This window comes from Prunus persica, chromosome G6, assembly GCF_000346465.2.
Source record: "Prunus persica cultivar Lovell chromosome G6, Prunus_persica_NCBIv2, whole genome shotgun sequence".
Taxonomy (NCBI): Eukaryota; Viridiplantae; Streptophyta; class Magnoliopsida; order Rosales; family Rosaceae; genus Prunus; species Prunus persica.
In genome coordinates, this window is record NC_034014.1 from 22,759,384 (window position 1) to 22,772,511 (window position 13,128).

The window sequence follows — 13,128 nt, forward strand, 5'->3', positions numbered from 1 at the left end:
CCTTTTGGTTAATTATATATATCTTTATTCAGAATGCAGTTTAAATATAGATGTTTGACCTAATTAACACATTCACATAAATTTGTCATTCAACCAATCCAACCCTCCTCCTCATCACCTCATAAATCATATGATCTTGATAGCATAAACCCCGTGAAGGCCACAAGACTCATTTGATGGCACTCATTGCATGCAACACCTCTCTCTCTCTCTCTCTCTCTCTCTCTCTCTCTCTCTCTCTCACCCATCTCCCATTTCAATTTTCATAGATTCTTCACTGCCCAATACGTTTAATTATTTGTCTCCCTCTAAATGAATAATCGCATGTAGGGTTACACTTGAAATCACCATCAGAAAAAGAAATCAAACAAACAAAAAGACACAATACTATTAAATATGTTGATAGTGGACCAACAACAACAACAACAACAATATTTATACTCGTCACATAGTCGGACCCCAAAAGAGAGAGTAAATCAAATTAAAATATATTAGCCCCGAGCTATCTTGAAGCACTTGCTAACAAACACTGGGGGCATGCGTGCCATTATTATATTCATATTCATATTGATATATTCAAGGATAATACCATCACTTTTCATGCAAAAGCTTTTTGTCATCTTTTTTGCTATTGCTAGAGAAAAGGCCACGTAACCCATCAATGCACAATGGAACATCTCTCTATCCCTATTTTTGTACTTGTTTATTTTTAATATATATAGAGAGAGAGAGAGAGATATTTCATAATTTTTATATAAAAAATGTCACAATCCAAGGCATGATATGCACCCACCAAATTGTCCCAAAGTCCAAATCAGAAGCACCATAACGAGGAGAGAAAGCGAAGGCTGCTGCTTAATGCTCCTATGGAGAAAAGAAAATGAACAAGAAAGCAACAAAAGAATAAATAAATAAAACTAAAAATGAAAGGTGCTGATTTGTTCACTTATACTCTTTTTTTATTATAAATATTTGTTATTATAACATCGAAATTATTATAAATATTTATTATTATAACATACAAGAGAACATGTAAGTGAATAAAAAAAGAATAAAAATATATAATTTACAACAAAAAAAAGTATAATTGGACAAAAAAATAGTGGGAACATCAACTCCGAAGTGAAAACTTTATACCACTCGTTATCATCTTTTCAGTGCAAATATATATAATGCGAAACCCACATAGAAGCTAAAAGCCAAAATCGCCCATCAATTTCATCATCATCATATCAAAAAAAAAAAAAAAAAAAAAATTAACAACCGACAAGCCAAAAAGAAAGAAAGAAGAATCCCCCGACACCACCGAACCACAAAAGTTGAAAGTTCATCCACAAAAAGAGTATGCTAGTACTAAACATGAATGTGTGAAATTAGTAGCACATCCTAGAAATGCCAAAGAGACGAATTTACCCCTCATCATTTTACAGCCGAGCCCGAGTCTAGTCCATTTCAAGCATATTTTTATATATATATAAAAAAAAAATATTCCCACTACCCCCTTAACTAGAAAGATGCAAAATCATAAGAACCTAATTAACCAAAAAGTGAATTGAGGAAAAAGGCTTCTCCCCCCTTCTCTCCTAGAGCTAATATAGCATATAATCAAATCAAGGACAAATGATATGGTACCATTACTATATGGCCCCCCAAAAGTGATTTTGGGTTGAGCTTTTTTGCATGCATAATTTTATAAAGGGATATTCTCATTACATAATAACACAGTGAGTGTCACGCAAGCCAAGATTTCCTCAATCTGATTTCGAGATCATAGAGAACCCTTTGTGTGTTTTTTTTTTTTAAAAGTTGGTAAAAGATAGATAAGGAACCCCACATGAAACCAAAGGCTGCGTTTGGCTAGAAGAGGATCTAAAAAGCCACATCCATTTACAAAAAGTTACATGGCTAACCCAAAAAAAGAAAAAAAGAAAAGGAAAAAGTTGGAGGGGGGTTTTTTTGGATATTCCCTTTTACAACTAAAAAAAAAACCCATATCTTCTTTTTTCCTCTGTTCCCACCCCAACATTTGCTTAGTCTACCCACAAGGGTCAGGCAGGCCCAAAATTTAAAACCCAAAATAGAAAAAGTTAAAATTTAAAAAGAACCAAAAAAAAGAAGAAGTTAATTTGGATTCTTTGCGTTATTAGAACTCTCTGGGGTCGACAAAAATGGACATCCCAGGTGGCGCTTTGGTCCAGTCACCGACAGAGCCGTCACTGTAGTCTTCCCCGAGCCGTTTGATGCACCACAAGTCCTCGTCGCACGATAGCCTCTTCCAGTGAGGAATTCCTAATCTCAGCGGCTCGCGGCTCGACACCTCCGTCGCCACCACCCCGCACCCGCGCTCCTTCGCCAGGTTGTGCGCGTGGTCGCAGAGCGCCTTCACGAACTTTTCCGCGCGTGGGCCGGACCCTCCTAGCCCGTACAGGAAGTGGAACCCGAAAGGCCTGAACAGCTCCGGCACCGACGGCAGCCGCAGCCACGGTAGGGCCCGATCCACGATCCTCGTCGTCTTCGCGAGGGTCCGCTTCACGCGCGATGCGCCGCGGACCTCGAGGGTGTAGGCGTCCTTGCAGTTCCAGACGCTGAGGACGGCCCAGGACTCGGGCGGGTCGGCCAGGAACTGATCCGACCCGGGCCAGTTTCCAGCGGTGAAGGTGCCACGTGGCACGGCGAGGAAGGTGCCGAGGGAGAGGCGGTTGTTGAGGACGGCGTCAATGTCGCGGGGGAAGAACTCGGTGGTGGCGAATCGGCGGCGGTAGAGGGACTCGGCGTCGGAGGGAGAGAGCTTGATGACGTGGACGCCGGAGGAAAGCTTGACCCGGTGGGCGAAGACCGGGTTGACGAGGATGGCGGGCGTACGGAACTTGGAGTAGCCGCATTTGTCGGTGAAGAGGTTTATGGAGGGTTTGTTGTCGTTATCTGTGGCCATGTACGAATATTCAGCTCCGTTTTCTCTGAACCACTCCTCCACTCTGTGCACCAGCTTTAACCCTATTCCCATCCTCCTGTACAAGTAATTAAAATAAATAAATAACTTTATTACATGAAAAATATCAAAAAATAAAAACTTTAATTTTATTGGGTGTGTGTTGGGTGGGATGATGAAAAGGTGGGTGTGTTGGGATATTATTTACCTGTGAGAAGGAGAGACGCGGAGGCCTAAGATGTAAGCCAGCTTGGTGTAAACCGGGAGCGGCTTGAGTGTGTCGTCGAGTACGTCATCGTTTTTGTTGTGATGGGTAACGTTTTTGCCATTTCTGGAGAGCTTCTTGCCACATGTAACGGTTTTGATGCAACCCCTAATCATTCCCACTACCTGTTTCTCCTCTTGTTCCTCCCCCACCTGCTCAGCCACCTACAAAAATAATCACATATCCAAAACAAAACGACCATCAAATATTATTATTCGTACATACCCAAAAATAAAAAATTGTTTTTGAAAAGGGACATCAAAAAATCAAATATTAAATAAAACCCACGTTAATATGGGTGATTATTATTTACTTACCAACATGAGATAGGCAGGAGAGTGACGAACTCTACAAATTGGGTCGCCGAGGAGGTCGGTGAAGAGGGAGAGCTCACCGCCGGGACCCACCTCACATCTCCTCTCGACTTCTTCAACCCCTTCACAGTCCTTGCTCGGGTCGAACTCTCTCAACACCACTATATTATTAACCCTCCTGCTATGATCCTCTACCATATTGTATGTGTGTGTTTATATATATATATGTATATATATATATATATCGGTTTCCTCTACGTGGGTGTACCTAACAAAACGTCGCGGACTGCTCAGAAAACCCAGCAGAGAACAAAAAGGGTTGGTGTTTTCTTCTGGGTTTGAGGGTGTATATATAAAGGAGGAGGGCTGGGGTTTTTTCAAGGGCGCAACATAGAGTGGAGGAGCGAGTGAGGTGGAGGCATAACGTGAGATGTAAGCAAGAAAAGCTGAGCTGAAGCTTCGAAAATGGAGAAAATCAAGGAGAGAGAGGGCCTCACAGCTCACGTTTTGCTTCTCAGCACATCATAACAGAACCATATATAGGCCGGAGGCTGAAGCGGGCCCCAGCCAGCTCCAAATCAAAAACCCCAAAACCCCCAAATTCTTTTATAAAAATCAGAAATTAAAAAAACGAAAGGTTGGGGGTAATGGTTGGGATTGGGATGGAACTTCTTGGAGAGAGAGAGAGAGAGAGAGGCGTTTTAAGGGTGTGCGCTTGTTCGTTCGTCTCCTTTTCTCATTTAGGTGGTGAGTAGATCATCATTGCAGAGATACAGCAAGTGCCCTTCTGCCCCACTTTAAATACCTGATTTTTGGGCTTTTCCTTTTCCTCTCTCTCTCTCTCTCTCTCTCTAGAATCCCCCCACCTTCTTTTTTATTTTATTTCTCTTATTCATTCAGTTAATTTTAGTGACAAAAACCCAGCAACCTTTATTTAATTCGGTGCTTGCTGCTTGCTTGCTACCTATTTTATGTGTTTTTTCTTTTATCCCTTTTCTCTTCTGTCCCTGTCTATTTAGCTTTTTCACTCTCTTTCCAACACTAGCACTACTATACAAATAAATAATAATAATGAGTTTAAGTTAATTATAAATACGCAAAATAGAAATCATAACGAAAAGCAAAGGAAAATACAGGAAATGACGGCTATGGCTGCGCGCAGTCATAGAGTGGGTTTTTATTATTTTTGGGTTTTAATCATTTACACCGAGGGAGGCGCTCCATCATTACTCCATTTCTAATCATTATCCTTTTAAATTTTAGTCCCCCGCCCCTCTCTTTCCCTATCCATCTATCCATCATGCATGACCATCATCATCGTCATTATACCATTTGACATGTGGAAAATAATGATTTTACTTTTTAATTTTTTAACAAGAGCAATATTTTAAAATTCTCTAAACTCGAACAAGAACGTATTGCATTGACCAACTCGCTAAACTCACATTAACCCACAAGTAAATGTGTTGGTATAGTCATGCTATGTTAATGAGGCCATGACCAATGGGATGAATAGCTTTTAGATATTCCTTGTTTTTTTTTTCTAACACAAACTCGACGACGTGGTGCAACGGATGCCGTTCTTTTTGGAAGGCAACTCCCTGGATTCTCGGCCGTCGATTTTAATAGTTGACTGATGCCTACTGATGCGTCCGAGTCTGAGTGTGAGAAGTGAGTGAGTGCTATGCTACGGCCCCTACAAAAGAGGATTTAGCTTTAACAACTGATAGCGTGGCGTTTCTCGATCATCATCATCAATCCATATGGACGGCCACGATTGTGTGATTCACGGACAGCTAAGCAGCGCAGGCGCGCAGTCCTACTATACTCGATGGGAAGCCTACGTTGATGCTAATTGATAAACCCGTAGAGGCTATACTGAAAAATAGACTTTGAGTTGATTTGAAAATGCGAAGCATCAACGGTCAAATCTCAACCGTCGGTTCCCTTTTTCGTGGAGTGTGCATCGTGGACGATGGACCGCCGGAGCACGGAAGTGCTGCCACTTTAATCCGCAGCGAGCATTTAATTGCATGCAAAAATAAAACGGTTTCGACAATGATTGGGTAATTCAAAGGAAGTAGACACGTCACCATAAATTGGACGTACAAATTAATATTAATTGGGCAGTTCAATCATTTTTTTTTCTCTTAAAATTAAAACCTTGGTATAATTATAAGTTAATAACTTGCTTCTCTACATGCGCTTCCGTACTTGTGAAAGGTTTTTTTTAAAAAATTTTAAATTTATTTTATAATTAAAAAAATAATAGGTAGTTGTTGTAAATGCATGAGTTGGTGGATGACCACCATACCTCTTAATATTCCACCGTTGGATTTTATGTAACCTATGCACTAAGTATTTGTAATTAGTACTTGTAACCTATAGGTATATTGTAAATGATGGTATTCAATCTTCTATCTTGTAAGCCTATAAATAGGTGGTTCTACCAAAGATTAAGAAAAGAATAAACATGGTGAAACTTTGTCTTTAGCATATCACTTCTCTCTACATTTTCTCCCTCTAGTTTTATAACACGTTATCAGCACGACATTGCTCTTGGTATGTTTTCTTTCTCTGAATTTTCTTTCTTCTTATATGAGCTAGAGTCATCACATGGTATAGAGTTTCTTTGTACTCACCATCAGACTTCATCATGCTTGTTTAAGAAAAAAATTCTTATTCTTATTACACATGAATATAATGCCATGTTTTTATTTTTATTTGTTTGTTTATTTAATTTTAAGTATGATCTTAATTATTATGATGAGTTTGAATTATAAAAAAGATCAGGGGCCCGAAGTTCCGTGATCCTCATCATATAACTAGATTAGGATATAGAGTCCTTTTGATTGAATCAGAACTTGAAGTTCTTTGATTCCAAATAATTGAGGGCGTGAAGTTCCGCGAATTTAAAGAGCACATAAGGACATAAAACTCCTCGATTTTGTATTAATCAAAATCAGAATTCCATGAGGCCTACATATGTCAAGAACTTGAACCAGAAGTTTCGAGTGCATATACATCGATTTGAGTATGAAGTTCAAAGCACAACTATTAATTCAATTTATTTAGATCTACGTATTCGTACCTGAAGTTTCGAATATATATTGATATGAACCTGAAGTTCATAGTTTTTCATGGATCTTAATACTATATATGAACTTGAAGTTCATTACTTATTTGTGCCTATATGAACCTGAATTGGTTGGAAATCCAATTCTTAAACTTGTAGTTTTATCTACATATTGAATCCACATTAATATTGGATTATCTTGGAATTTCATAATCTTTAATTGATTTATTTTATTCCTTGTTTATACCACTTTACTTATTTTATTATATTATATTTTATTTATGTTAGGTTATTAATTAATCTCGTTTTACAATGGTAATGTTTTGTATTACCGCCCCAATATTGATAGCCAGATGCGTCTATTGGAGAAACTTCGTACTTTCTTTTGTGGGTAGGAAGTTTATGATGTTATGAACCAAAAGTTCTTGAGGCCCCAATATTACACAACTATTATAGTTGAAGATTATGATGTCATGAACTAGAAGTTCATTGACCGAATAACTTTTATGTTGTGACATGACTATCTTGGCAATCCATGTCCCACAATGATGCGTAAGATTTTTATAAATTTGTAAGGACATCGTTTAAAGACTCAAATTATTGTCTTGTCCAACAATATCATTACAAAGAACGCTCACAAATAAAAGTTGTCATAAGATCATCTCAGTCAAAAATTGACTTTGAGCCATCTTTCCTGAAATAATTCAAGGGGATATTTGTGAGCCTATACAACATCTAATTATGGATCACTTCACCAGTTTTACTGAATGTGCCTACTAAAATGGTCACATATTTGATAACGACTGTGAGTTTATTTTCCTACATTTTGAGACAATTTTCCCGCCGTTAGGGGGAGAAATGACAATTCCTAAAGAACGTCGTGAAATAGTGTTGACTCAATTCGCTTTTGTCTCATCAAGATAATGCATATATAAGTTGTACATATGCTAACATGGATTGATATTCTCGTATCACAATCCATTAACATGGTGACTATATATATAATGCATGCCTGAAGCATGTCAGAAATATAGGTTCTAAAGACTTAACTCCTCAGAAATGGAGATTATTTGAAAAATTCAAGCCCTATAAAAAATAACGCTCTATAGGAGGTTATGATCCACATATTCTAAATAATTCATTGTAAAAGAGATGTTTGTCCCATAAGTGACAACATAAGCCCCTGAAGAGGCATTGGTACCCCAAAGTAATGAGATGATTATAAATTATGCATGTGCATGCACATAAGAATTGTGGGATCACAAATTGATGATACATTTGGTTTATTAATAGCTACTACAATCATCAAGGGCTATGATTATATTAAATCACGTTTCATGAATGTCGACAAGTTAAGTGATTGGCCAAAAATGAAAATAGGCAATTCCATTTATCACTAAATAAGAAGAGTTGGATATTGAACCTATAACTCAAACACCAAATTACAAATGCTCAGTATGAAGGTTACGAATTGGTGTTTGTGAAGTGAAATAAGATCACTAATATGACATAAGGTTTCCTGGGAGAGACATGTGGTTTTAGTCTCCAATCTCATCGTAAATGCATCCACATTTCTATAAGTGTGGTTGTTACTTTAACGCAGAACTTATAGTATGTGTTAAATGCATATTTATTAAGACTATATGGTACATGGAAATCCGCAAGCTCATGAAATATTTGAGATATATCGGAAGAAGCAACCTCTTGAAGGATATAAAGTACCACAATATTCTTAATTAAGAGTTAACACTAAGAGTTTGAGTATTTTGAATTCAAATTGGATATTGTTGTAACATATTCTAACTACTAAATTAGTTGTTGATACTCCTAAAGATTTCAATCATTTGAAAAGTGAAAAGCAGGTTGAATAGTGTGATAGATGATCATGTATGAAGACAATGTTGCTTGTATTGCTCAAATCAGAGAAGGAGAGATATTAATCAGGGGGAGCATCCCAATTCTACTACATTCAAGGCAGATGCACGTTGTACTCTTTTTCCCTTCGACTAGGTTTTTGTCCCACTGGGTTTTTCCTAGCAAGGTTTTAACGAGGCAATATAAGCTCATCCAACACCATATCAATGATTCAGAAGAAAGTTTCACTCTTTTTCCCTTCGCTTTGGTTTTGTCCCACTGGGTTTTCCAAGCAAGGTTTTTAATGAGGAAACAATGTCATTGTATGGTGGACATCCAAGGGGGAGTGTTATAAATGCATGAGTTGGTGGATGACCACCATACCTCTTAATATTCCACCGTTGGATTTTATGTAACCTATGCACTAAGTATTTGTAATTAGTACTTGTAACCTATAAGTATATTGTAAATGATGGTATTCAATCTTCTATCTTATAAGCCTATAAATAGGTGGTTCTACCAAAGATTAAGAAAAGAATAAACATGGTGAAACTTTGTCTTTAGCATATCACTTCTCTCTACATTTTCTCCCTCTAGTTTTATAACAGTAGTTGTGTTTTATAAAAATATTGATTCATTATCTGAATTTTCTTTTAATTTTAATTTTTTAAATATGAAAAAGTGTGAATTTATCATATTATCCCCATTTAATTAATAATTTCAATTCTTAATATTTGCATTAACTAATGACATTTTTTAGTATTTTCATTGTTTTACTATTCTCTGCCTTTTGCTGTATATATATAGCTACACATAAAGTTTTTAATGTTTTATTAAAATAAATTTTCTTTTGGGTTTTGAAAGGAGAAGTTGAAGTGGGGGCACAAAAGAATAGTGTAAATTTGATTTGTTTTCACTTTTCTGATAATGGGCTAAAATAATTGAGGCATTTTTTTATAATAGGCACGCGAGGCATTTTTTAGACACATTATTTTGTACACTAGATTAAATTATATTAGACATATAAAGACATTTTTGGTCTAAGTTGGGGAGGGGGCTTGCATATAACAATGTATATATGATTGATATGCTATATAAAGAGACATACAGATACATAGGTATTAGATTAAGATGTAGTGGGACCCTACTTTTTGTGGGTCCAGTTGAAATATCTGTGGGGTAGATTAGTCTAAATTGACGGACTAAACTGAGTTAAACACACCTAATTATATTGGATGACGTGAAGCACTTGCACGTATATGGTTAATTTGGCCGGACAAGGATTATTTGCTTCATTATGATATTATGTTAAATTTGAATAGTAGTTGATGTAGTTAGGATAGTGATCTACATTGTCGATATATACAAATAACATTTGAAAGAACCAAAAAAACAGCCACAAAAGTTCCATTTTATTATAGTCAGTCCATTTTTTGCACTCGACGTCATCGATTCTTCTAAAAGCTAAAGAAAGATATCTAGCAATTTTGCTTGTAAAGAAAGAATCCACATCAAGTACGCTCTACTTATATATTGTGTTCTACTTCAATGGGGTCTTCCTTCTGTTCTTCTAATCTTGTCTATCTTGTCAAAGATTCCAAATTTGGTATTCTAGCTATCATCTAATTTTTAATAATCACTAGTGTAGTGGTTCGGAGCAATTGTTTATCTAGTAAAAATTTTGAATTCGAGTCCTAATATCTGTGTAGTGTGTGTGAGTTTTTCAAATAATAATAATTATTATTATTATATATACAATAAATGCAATATTTTGCGGTACAATTAGTGACATAAACGACCAATTTCCGTTAGAATTATTATATAAAAAAGACTAACAATAATGAAATAATGAACGATCGATGATGATTAATTTATAAAAGTTTGACGAGATCAACGATGGTAGACTCATCCGTGAAGTGAAGAATATTAATCTACATCCATAAAATATGGTCAACTAACCACACATAAGATTTGTAGCTTAAAAGATTTAAAATGCTTGTTTATTTATTTATTTATTTTCAAATGATTTCTGGTCAAAATAGAAGAAGCATATTACATGTACATACTTTGAAAAACATTGTATATATATGGGATTAGAATAAAGTGACAATGATGTAAATAACCCATGATGATGACGGGATTCTCTTAATCTTCATTAAATTATCTATTGTAGCTTAACTAAGGGTGATCCTAAGAATCCAACTACGTACATCTATCCACCATATTATTCTGTCAATGCGATTATGGAGCCTCTATTGGAATATTGGGAATCATGGGCAATATTTGAAATGATTTTTATCCTAATAAAAAGTATTAGGACTTTTAATTATTGACTAAGTACCAATCTTTAGAATAATTCTTTTTCAGAGGATTAATGTCTTTTACCAAAGATTTTATTCAGAATCTAATTTATTAGTAAATAAACACGAATTAAGCTTCGATCCGATCTCGATAAAATTGATCCCCATGATGAAAGAGATGATCATGAGCATATTATATATGTATGATACAAATATGAACACATGATTCGTGCGAAGTTTTTGGCTTTTGTTGCATATTATAGCCCCAATTTGTCCATTGATTAAGCCTTTTTTGGCCAATCAACTATAAAGCCCTTGAAAAGAATAACAATAAGAAATCAAAACAAGAGTTGGCTAGGTAGCTAGGTAGGGCATATGCAGGACCACATTGTTGTTTGAAGAGATTATATGCCGTTCCCCTTCCTCATGGCTCTCATGCGCAAACTACAAAATCAGTTTGCATTAGTTAATATCTTATTGGGCTGGTCAAAAAGAAGAACATGGGTCTGCGACACGTATCATGTTTACATGTTTCACCCTAGATGATAAAATAAATGGAGAAAAGAAAACAGTTAGGGACAAATGCCACGACAATTGCATCGAAAACATTTGTGTTTAGGGATCTTGTTCCCTTCCATTGTCATCAATCTTCGGCTCCGTACAGGCCTTTTTACTCCATAATCATATATACATAATACATGTAGGGCCGGTGCCGAACACGTCCTAGCAGAATTAGGTCATGTCTCATCTTGGACATCACATGGGGAAATCCAGACCGAGAGGGACGAAATCGTGTCAAAATTTTGAAGGCCTAGGTGCATATAAAATTGGTACAACTAGGCAAACATGTTCTCCTCGATGATCAAGCAAATTGTCTTTTGCCCCAATGGAAAACGACCAAATAGCAAAGTTGTCATTAGGGGTTAATTAAAAACTAATTAGGACAGTTGGAAAGTAGAATTTGAAGTTGACCCTTGAGGCTTTAGGTTTAATCTTTTTGGATTAGATAAAATAATTAGTAAGTGGAGAGTGTGGCTCGAGGAAAACAGCCGTGCCCTTGCCATGCAGCTTCTCACTCACTGATGGCATGGCCTCTTCGTTTTATTATTCTGAGGTTGATAACTTGTGTGAATAAAAAAAGGCAAGGTGGTGGTGGCCATGATCATTTGGGTTAGTTCTTGGACAGGCTCACTCAATCTTAGTCAACCTGCCAAGGTTTCTTTGGCATCGAGACCTTAAATTGACCCCGGCAAAGCTGGATTTTCCTGGTCTAAAAGTTACACCAAAATGCTAATTTTTTTTATAGCCATTTGAGCCACCTTAAACAGACCCTTGTTCCCTTCTCGTAACATGTTTTTCGGGTCGGTGACATGCAAGCTAGAGGCTTGACCCTTCTGCTTCTACCCCCCCCCCCCCCCCCCCCCCCCCCCCCATGATGACCTAATATGATCTGTTTAATCATAAACCCAATATGGATTTTCTTTAATAAAAAAAACCCATATAGCAACTAAAATTTAAGATATATGAAACTCTTGTATAAGAAGGAAATGAGTATATGATGATTACGTGGTATGACCAGCTTATACATGTCTTGCTCCATATGAATTCATGTGAATGTGATGATCAGATGGATGCCATATATATAGAAGCTCATAAAATAATTTTTTTACTTTTGTTTTTGTTTAAAGTAGTGTTGTCAGTTTACCCTATTATTTTGTCTTATGAAGCCAAATTATTTCCATTTGAAAAATGTGCTATACTGCCATAGAGTAGAGCCATGTCCATTTGCTTGAGTTTACAGCTTTGAATGTTGGGGGTGTATATGGCAGAGGCGGGAGACAATTAGGGCAGAGAGATAGGGGTGAGATTTGATGGGGCTGTAAAATGGGTAGATCAGATGGAGAATTTGAAATTGAACTGCTGGGGAGACGTATTTGGAGGAGCTGTCATTTCTTGCAGTTGTTTTTATTTGTATGGTTTTGGGCATTTGTATGGTAAGAGTCCGACACTAGGGTGCGGCCCAGGCTCAGACGAATCCCCAAGATTATGCACCATGTCCCCTTCTCACTCAGACGTGCCTTTGCCCCATCACCCATCTCTCTCTCTCTCTCTCTCTCTTATATATACGATATATATCTGATGATCCTCATGCTTTGACAAGACCTTTCATTCTGTCCCAACCTCTGTCCCAAACAAAAAACAATCAAATCTCTTATAATTTGTTCACTCTGCCAGGAAGCCTGAGTCAATGCACTTGACAAGATAAAGACAACTAAGGACCTTGATTGAATATACTAATCAAGACATTATTAGTTAATTGGATGAAGATGCAAATCAAATCTAGTTTTTCAAACGAGTGTTTGGTTAGTACCGGAAATCAATTTACAATA

At 36.8% G+C, this 13,128-nt stretch overlaps 1 protein-coding gene across 1 annotated transcript; it reads right to left on the bottom strand.

The window, feature by feature from the left end:
- On the bottom strand, positions 1,630-4,573 carry LOC18771980 (probable N-acetyltransferase HLS1). The gene is made up of 3 exons (XM_007208550.2): positions 3,512-4,573; positions 3,138-3,358; positions 1,630-3,008 (listed from the first exon to the last, which is right to left on the bottom strand). Exons 1-3 carry the CDS (start codon positions 3,704-3,706, stop codon positions 2,144-2,146), a joined length of 1,281 nt encoding a protein of 426 aa, XP_007208612.1. The 5' UTR covers positions 3,707-4,573; the 3' UTR covers positions 1,630-2,143.

Excerpts from the sequence above, each read along its gene's own strand:
- LOC18771980 (XM_007208550.2), bottom strand. The coding sequence starts at position 3,706 with ATGGTAGAGGATCATAGCAGGAGGGTTAATAATATAGTGGTGTTGAGA. Across the intron at positions 3,359-3,511 it reads CTCCTGCCTATCTCATGTTG|GTGGCTGAGCAGGTGGGGGA; the intron begins GTAAGTAAATAA and ends TTATTTTTGTAG. Across the intron at positions 3,009-3,137 it reads CGCGTCTCTCCTTCTCACAG|GAGGATGGGAATAGGGTTAA; the intron begins GTAAATAATATC and ends TTACTTGTACAG.